Below are 9,657 nucleotides of genomic sequence, written 5' to 3' on the forward strand. Positions count from 1 at the left end.
AGTAACATTACTTTTTGCTCAAGTTCTAACGAATCTCTTTTTTGTTGCAGCAATATTAGCCGCCCAAGTTGACGTTGACAAAAGAGAACAAACAGTCTTACCTGGTGAAAACGTTTCTTACATGTGCAGAGTTGCAGTACCTCTACAATACTGTAGAGTAGAAATTCCCGGATTACAGACCACCCTTAAATAACAGGGAAATTTTTTTTTTTTTAAGAAACGTAAGTATTTTTTATTTTTTTAAATGTGTGTATTACAGCAGCAAACTAAAATACTAATTCACCGCAATACCGTTCAAAACACTTAACAAACTATATAAGAAACCTTAGCATTATCAGAAGATATTTAAAACTGATTTAATTCGCCGTTTTTACTCATTATAAACTTTAATCATCTGCTGATGTGATGCTAACCTGGTTTAGCGAAATGCGCATTCAGAGCAAAAGTAATGGTTAGTGTTATTGGTTGGATGACTTAGTGCTTATTTGCTTTATTTGTAGTGACCCTATGTTTTAGCTAATTGAGCACTAATTGCCATTGTTAGAAACAAAATATTGGACAGGACTATTGGACTTCAGGGGCGATTAGATTCAAGACCAGCACCAGTTATTTTTTATAAATAGCAACAATTTCAAAACCTTGCTTTTTTGCAACAACATAGTTTTTAATAAAAATTAAGAGTTAATAAACTTAGCCACCCATTATTAATTTAGTGTCTTTTGACCATTCGTCGTTGTTTTCTTTTGAAATTTTTTTTTAATAATTAACAAACAAATTTATTGCTAGGTAGTTTGTCAACAGATTTTTTTTCTTTAGTACAGGGAAATACTGTAATTACTTTATGGTGTTATTTTACCCGCGTTCATATTACCGGGAGGCTTAGATGCAGCCCCAATTTGTACGGTTTTACAGCTCTAGCACTCGGCGTTAGAGCGATCAAACTAACGGCACTAAATCACCAACTCGTACCCATTGCGGGAATTATTCAGTGAAGCCCAGATCTATCGAACCATGAGCTCTTTATAGTTTGCAAGATGTATATCTTCATTCCTTATATAACTGTCCCATTAGAAAATGACAGTGTAATCTATACGTATATTTATGCCGCTTCACCTTATTAATCAGATGCCTGCCAATACCACACAGACGCAGCTCGGAATTTGGCAGCAGACGGACACTGATCACCGCGCGCCCCTTAACGGGCTCTCAGCAAAGTTGATGACACACTAGAAGCTTCCTGCACTGTTAGGGATGGCAGACCAGTAGCTAATATTACTTGGTTTTTAGGTCAGGGTAAGAACTTTCTTTTACTTCTTTATATACTTTCAATGGGACCAGCTAAATTCTATTCTTTCAGGCGGGTTCCCCACTTAACCACCTTGTCCTAAACATTTTACATTTCCCAAAAATCTCATTTTGATACTTAAGATTATAATCCCATATCAAGAATTAAAAGAAGGATATGGCATCTCCAAAAGTAACGCCAGAATTAATGTCTATACTACCATACTATACTGCCATTATTCGCTGACGATTATTTGATACGCATCAAAAGATGGTTACTCAAGGCGTCTTTTCTGTAACTGAAAAGCCCGATACGTTGATATTATATCTCTTTCGGAACTCCGGACATACAAAAATCTAATTACTTTGTTGCCTTTTTACATTTTCGTTGTCGTTGTTAACTGAGTTTACAAAATTCTTCTCCCATTGCGTTCTATTGTACGCTGCTTCCTCCCACTGATTCTGCATTTTAATCCCATTAGTTTTTGCGGAAAATATCCTTGTACCTTTTCAGTTATCCACCCGGTTTCTCTTACCCGTCTACAACCTCACCGTAAAGAAGAGATTTTGGTAGGCAGTTTTCTTGCTGGCGGTACGGCATCGGCACCCCTATTGTCTATAAGTTGTGTTAAAAAGTATTTCATTCAAAAATATTTTTTTTTTTTTTTTAATCAACTGGCTTCTTTCTTCTTCTTACAACTGCCATACTCTAATAGAGCGTCGGCTACCTCTCGCATGTACTTGTGATTGTGTGTCATCAGTGTTTCACAAGTACACCGGACCTACATTTTTATTTGGCCGAATCCGAACGATTCTTATGAGAGGCTTTTACAGGGTTGTCCCATTAAAGGAAATTAGCTCACCGCTGTTATCTCGGAAAATATTAGCCATAAAATATATACAAAAAAAATATGTTTATAACTAATGGGGTTATGAGAAAATTGCTGGAAATTATTTTTCAAGTTTTTGTAAAACGGCCGCTATAGGAGGTCCGCCAACTGCTATGGAAAATAGAAAATAAGAATTTTTTACAGAATTTTGCCTAGATAATGATACTATAAATAATTAGCTTCATATCTTCAGTAATTTTGGATTTTTTTTGTTGAACATATTCCCCCTATTTCTTAAAATAAAGTGGTGGGGGAAGGTTAGAATCTATCTTTATTTTAAAGTTAATAACTCCAGACTGATGATCAGAATCCAACAAACGAGGGTTCGTTCAAAAGAGGTATCTTATCTATATTATTATTACACATAAAATATAATAATAAGGTTTAGAACGTAGACACTAGGGTGCGCTTTCTTACAATATAACAAACATATTTTTTTTTTTTTTTTTTTTCAAAAAAATTAAATATAATAGTATATGTAATTTTAACTGATAGTAAAGAGTAGTAAAAGCTTAAAAAGTCAGCGAAAACCACATCTTGATATCTTCTTTCACACGGAAGATATTAGCAAAATTATAATAAATACCAAAAAATAATCCCTTAATTACCTTATTTTTACAACACGGTATCAGTAGTCAAAAGCAACTTTTTTCCAAAGCCTACCATGACATCACTGAATCATCGTTTCTTGTTCACTGTTATTAATATCTTAATTATTAGATATGAATACATCTGGTATTATGATATTCGGATATTTCGTCGATTTTAAAATAAAATAACTGTTTCTATCTTATTTTTTTGTTAAAATGGGCATAATCTAGAGGGCTACTAATACCGTGTTATAAAAATAAGATAGTTAAGGGCAATTTTTTTGTATTTATTATATTTTTGCTAATATCTTCGGATTGAAAATAGATATCAAGATGCGGTTTTCACTGACTTCTTAAACTTTTATTCCTCGTTACAATCAGTTGAAATTACATATACCGTTGTATTTATTTTTTTTGGGAATCCCGCATTGTTTGTTAAATTGCAAGACAGCGCCCTCTAGCGGCTACTGTTAAAGGCATGTTATTATTTTTTATATAGTTTTATATAGACTACGAAATGCTCTTTTAAACGAGCCCTCACTTGTTAGATTCCGGTCATCCACTCTGGAGTTATTAACATTGAAATAAAAACAGATCTAACCTTCCCCCACCACTTTATTTTAGCAGATAGGGAAAAATGGTTCTGACAAAAAAAGTCCGAAATTTTCTTAAGATTATGAAGCTATTATTTATAGTAGCCCTTATCTAGACAGAATTTTGTAAAAATTGCATTTTCTTATTTGCCGTAGCAGTTGCGCCCTCTAGCAGCCACTCTACAAACTTGAAAATAATTTCCAGCGATTTATCATGGCCTCTTTAGTTATAAATATTTTTTTCCTCAGATTCTACCGCCAATACTTCCCGAGATACAGCCGAGAGCTATTCTTAGTGGGACACCTGGTAAAAGGCAAATATACTCAAGATGGTTTCCATTGCCTTCCTTGTGGTGGCGGCTCGTTGGTCGCTCTATTTAGATAAATAAATATTTTCATTTAAATAAATAAAGCGACCGTACTGGCTGGGGATCGAACCCAGTACCTTCCGCTCCGCCGATCGACACACTAACGCTGGAGCTACGGCCGGCCACATTCATTTTTTAGCTGAATCTGATTAAATACTTTGCAAATCAAATATGGGGCTTAAAGTTGTTGACATACTCATTGTTCAAAGTTACTTCTAAATAGGTCTGGTCATCTATTATAACTCAATTAGACTTTGTGTAGAAATTTGCATATAGTTTTCGGTGCACATATTTTGCATAACGTTATTTACGAATGGTCATTTAAAATAAAAATCTAACAGTAATGAAACAAATCTCTTGTTATTATGTGTTTTAATATAAAGTTATGATTTATTTTACGAAATTTCCAGTCTGTGCACCTCTGTAAATTTAAATTCTACAATAGTTGCGTTGTTGCACTTTTTTCTACTAATTAACAAAGAGAATATCTAACCGTAAGAATTGAAATATCTATAGTTTGTTCCTGTTTATTGCTTAACTATTTGTTTATTTTACAAACAATACTATAATGTACTTTAAACTTTGTTATTTCAGATGACGAACCAATTGACGAACTTCCAATGCCTGCAATTTTAGAATTGGCAAAAGAACACCTCCTAACCAAAGTGCAAAATTTGACAAGAAAACTGAGGGCATCCGACAATGGAAAGTTCCTTAGATGTGTTGCTTACCATCCAGCATATCCGGGACAAGTGGGCGAATCTAAAAGGAGGCTGGATATTAAATGTAAGCGTCTGTTATTTGTACCAGTACTAGTGTAACGATATCCACCAATTTCATATGAAAAATTACAGAGAAACAAATTAATATTGATTCGCCGGCAAAGTTCAAAATTTCTTTAATAAAAATGTCAGCTAGCCACAAAATTTATATAGTCCGATTTAAATGAAATTTGATATTTCGATAGATTGGACCATGGCCAACTTGGCCGTGTACATGTCACTGTGACAGTTAGTTTTGACGTAAGAAACGTCAAAAGTTGATGTGGTCCGATCGCAACCAAAGGGGGGTTGGTGACTATGGAGAGGAGGTGGGTAGACTATGCGAGCTATCGTACATTGGGTACGACGTGTCGTTTACATCTTGGTCAGAGTAGAACTAACGATTTGATATTGAAGAAAAATGTGGGTCGATCGGCATAATTGGGGACTGGCTACAGGATGACGTCCTCGACGTTTCGAACCGATGCTTCTAAATGAACGAAATCATCAGGATTTTTCTCTTAATTATGGGTCGATTGGAACCAAAACCGTCCTCAGACGGACATTTTAATACACATTTTGTGAAAGTGAATCAAATTATTTATTACCTTTTCAACATTTCAAACTACATTTTTTCAAACATGTCCTTCAAATCCCTCAGTTTATTAACTCTTAGTAAGAAGTCTCTCTTCAAATATGTGCACGTTTTTTTACATGGACGTTTTACAATACCTACAGATATGACGTTATCTATTGATTTTAGATGCTCCATTACCCCAAGGACAAACAATTGAGGCTTACGATTACGGAATTGGAAAAACAGGCGAAATCAACGTAACAGTGGAAGCTAATCCCAGGCCTAGTTTCGAATGGACCGTTGACGGGCAAAGGATCAGGGAAGGTAGTCATGACAACACCGGTATTATGGAGGCTGAATTTGCAAGAGAATTGGTAAATTGTTTAGAAAACTTATTTCTTACCATGATACTAAAATAATGACGTTTATAGGGAAATGGTAGATATCTGGCCGTCTTAAGAATAGCGAGAATAGGCAAACAGGATACGGAGAAGGTTTATATTTTGAAGGCGTACAACGATCAAGGAAGTCAAGAGTATCGAGTGAAGATATCGACAAATTCAGAACCAAAAGGTACTTTTATATATAAATATGTATTTAGTCATTTTAGTATTAAGACAAAAATAAATATATGCTTGATTTTATTGTTTCACGCTGCAGGAATTACAAAATTCTTTAAGCAACACGTATATGGCGTTTATGGTAGGTAAAAAGTTAATTGTAAAATTATCATATTTTATACTTCAGTGTTTCTTGTTATTAATGCATTTCATTAAATTTAATAATTATTTATTTTTAATTTATCAATTAATTTGAAAGCCAAAAATGTACCATTTTTGACGTACGAATATTCATAATAGTAAATGAATATAATGAGATAGAAACACGAGTCATTTTTACTCTACTTTGAACTTATCGTACTAATACAGTTAATAATTTTTGTATTTTTAATATAATGATTTACCGTTAGGTGGATAGAATTGATCTATCGTTTTGAATTATTATTAAACAATTTACTCAAAGTAACAATTAATTTTAATAATGTTAAGTTGATAATTGCTTATATTTAAACAATATATTTAGAGAGTATTTTAGAGTGATTGGGCCACTCATGTTAAATCATATTTACTTTGGAAATTTAACAGAATAAATATTTTTTTACTTAAAATACACACATACACACACACGAATTGATTAATATAAACACAACCAAACTTATAATTATCTATTATTTTTCATAATCTACGTGAAACGCAGTTCTTACCAAAGATTTTAACGAAATCCATGTAGCAATAAAAAAAATAATGAGTTTTCAAAATAAACACGATGTTATTTTTTTTGGTTTCTGAAACGAAATGAGATTTAAATTGGGTCAAAATGGTCAAAGAGCAAAAACAAAAAGAAAATTGATAAACTTTAAATATTTGTATTGCCATCTCCAGCCTTTGGTCAAGCTTCTATCCGTGCTGCCATGCTTCTTATTAAATTATCAACGTTGTCTTGGGGTATGTTTTCCCATTCTGGTAATGTTGCATCAATAAGGTGTGCAAGATTTTCTGGATGGTTTAGACGAGTTCTAACCCTTCTTTTGAGCTGGTCCCATAAGTGTTGGATAGGGTTTATCTTGTGAACATGCAGGCCAGTCCAAAACTATGCTACACCTTCCATTTCAAGACATTTTCTAGCCACTTTGCTGGTATGGGGAGGTGCATTATCGTGCATAAAGTTAAAATTATCCCTAACTGCAGCTCTCCAAAGCCTAACAATTGGTTTTAGCACTAAATCAACATACCTCCAACTCGTTAAACTTTGCTGAAGTGGTAACAAGGGAGTTTTTGCTCTCAACATAATATCTCCCCAGAACATTACTGTTCCTCCTTTATGTCTTGGTACACATTTGGCAGCCTGGAGTCATCTGATTTTAGGCCTATTCTGGTCGTATCCGAAAAAAGAACATTTTGACAATTCTCCAGTTTTGATGTTGAAGACACCAATTTAGCGGCTCAATTTTATTTTGCCGAGATAACTGTGGGATCCGTCTCTTTGAGGTATTCCTTGTTCAATGAGAGCAATAATTCTTCCACCTCGTATATCTGTTGATTTTGTTTATGGATCGAATCAAAAATTACCAGACAATCTTGATTTTACTACTGAATACAAAATTCACTTTATTATCATATTTATTTTCAAAAAAAATCCTTATTTCAAAGTTGTATACCAATTTTTTCCTTATAAGAAATTTAGTCAGAAATAAAGAGTGATTCCATATAAGTTTGGTTGTGTGTATAATTCACATATCTAGTTATTTACGTTAATTACTTTATGTTATTTATAAAAAAAATTGAGTTATCTTTTCATATTATTCATATTATTCTCTACTAACATATTAAATTAATATAACCAATTTAAATATAATCAAAATGGGCAAATGCGAATTTACAAGTATATTACTGATTTGAATATATCTTTATAATCTATACAGGGTGCTACAAATTCGCGGTACGAGCATTGGTATCTTGGAAACCGTAATAGATACGAAGATGGTTAAATTGGGGCAAAGTTGCGCCTTGAGATGTTCACCAAGATGCCATCAAAAAAGTTTTAAAAATTTCAAGGATTGCTGAGTTTTTTCGAAAACACGGATTTTTTTTAAATCAATTTTATTTTTTCCTGTCGTTATTTTCTAGAAAATCAAAAAACTAATTCCACATTCTCATAGCCACTTTATTATGGCTATCTGATACTATTTTTAGATGTTCAAATTAGCTGATAATTTGTGAGATACAGAAGCCAACTCATATTTTTTAAATACGGACCTGCATTTTTTATTTCAGATTTTGAAAGAACTCAATCTCCCGAGTACAATGATATGTCACACTTATATATTTTTTTTGTTTTGGGTACCTTAACAACAAAACTACTTAATTATTAAAAAATGTCTATACCTATGTGGCGGATTCATCTCTCCAAAAAAATCCTTTATGGGTATTTCGCCACTGCACTGCAAGATAATAATGTCATTTTAACAGAACGTCAACGGTTTCTTGTAGACGTATCTGTTTAAAAAAAAAGTAAAAAAGTGTTCTCGAATATTTGAATTTAAATATTTTAATCTTACTGTGGGTTTGCTCAATAATTTCATTCTTCTTTTTTAAATATTTTAAATAGTTTTTTTTTCTTTATTCTTTGTATTTTTTTGCTTCCGACGACGGAAAGAGATAAACTTTCCGAAACGTTAAGCATTTTTTTTCTTTGTTAGTCAATATTATTACTGTGAAACACATAACTTCTGACAGGCAGTGTCCGTTTAGGTTAACGAGAAGTGTTTACAAAAAATAAAATATTTTATTCCGTTAGATTTTTCTGGCAGTGCAGTGGCGAAATACCCATGAAGGATTTCTTTGTGTAGATGATTTAATGTAGTTAATTAAAATAATTTTAAGTCCGACTCTGGGTTTTTAAAATTTAAATCTGCTTATATTCATCACAACAATATTGATAAGCGCTAATTAGAACATGAATAAGGAAAAATGAGCCAATTGAAAGATCAATAATAATATCCAGGTCAGCAATTAAAGATATTAAATTTTTAACTTTTTTAACTGTGAATTGAAAGTCTTAGTGTGGCATGGACTAAGTAAATCTTGCATAATATTAAATCGTTCGTTATGAATGGCCCAATCTAATAGAACTTCTACGTAATAGTTTCTAGTGCTTCTAACACGTTCCGAAAAGGGATAATACTCCTCCTATGGCCGACAACAAGATTTATTTTCGTTCAATTTGAATTATATGGTTTCTTGGAAATAGATCTTCCGGGAAAGCCATTTTATGTACTCTTTATTGTAAAATCAATCAAAATCTGAAATAAAAAAAAAAAAAAAAAAAAAACAATATATTTATTTTATATTATTTTATTGCAATTTGAATGTTCCGTATTCAATGTTTTACCCCCACGTCATTACTAAGTTTTTGATTTTATCAAATATGTAAAACAACAAAAAAAAAAAAAAAAAAAAAAAAAAAAAAAAAAAAAAAAAAAATAGTTTAAAATACAATTGTGCCCACAAAAATTCCGAAACCAGAATAAAAATAAAAGTGGGATATCTATCTGTAACTCAGAATAAAAAAGAGATAAAAGTTGCAGAGTGTCGTATTTAAAAAATTATAGTGGACTGGCCTCTGTATCCCACAAATTCATCAGCTAATTTGAAAAAATATCAAACGGTATGAGAAGCAGAACTATAGCTATGTGAGAAATGAGAGCGCTTAACTAAATGCCAAGAGAAGTACAATTAAGTTTTTTGATTTTCTATAAAAAGCCAACGACAGAAAATAAATTTAAAATTGATTTTCAAAAAATCCGTTTTTTTTTTTCAAAAACTCAACGAATCCTTGAAAATTTTTAAAACTTTTTTGAGGCATTTTGGTGAACATCCCAAAATGCGCAACTTTGCCCCAATTTAAACCATGTTCGTATCTATTACGATTACCGAGATACCAATTGCTCGTACCTCGAATTTAGCACCTGTATAAAATAATGAATACATGTACATTTTATTACAGACGATAATTTTCTCTTGTACAAAAGTTT

General features: G+C 32.3%; 1 protein-coding gene across 1 annotated transcript in view; it reads left to right on the forward strand.

Annotated features, from left to right (window-relative positions):
• LOC115875292 (centrosomal protein of 290 kDa) overlaps positions 1 to 9,657 on the forward strand; it is a 63,563-nt gene that overhangs the window by 48,819 nt on the left and 5,087 nt on the right. Inside the window, exons 27-30 of the mRNA XM_030890712.1 lie at positions 51 to 152; positions 4,320 to 4,511; positions 5,250 to 5,437; positions 5,495 to 5,656. Of these exons, the coding sequence (XP_030746572.1) occupies positions 51 to 152; positions 4,320 to 4,511; positions 5,250 to 5,437; positions 5,495 to 5,656 (644 nt within the window). The remainder of the gene's footprint in view (positions 1 to 50; positions 153 to 4,319; positions 4,512 to 5,249; positions 5,438 to 5,494; positions 5,657 to 9,657) is intronic.

Source organism: Sitophilus oryzae, unplaced genomic scaffold, assembly GCF_002938485.1.
Source record: "Sitophilus oryzae breed Bouriz unplaced genomic scaffold, Soryzae_2.0 scaffold_1368_pilon_pilon, whole genome shotgun sequence".
In the NCBI taxonomy this organism is placed as follows: domain Eukaryota; kingdom Metazoa; phylum Arthropoda; class Insecta; order Coleoptera; family Curculionidae; genus Sitophilus; species Sitophilus oryzae.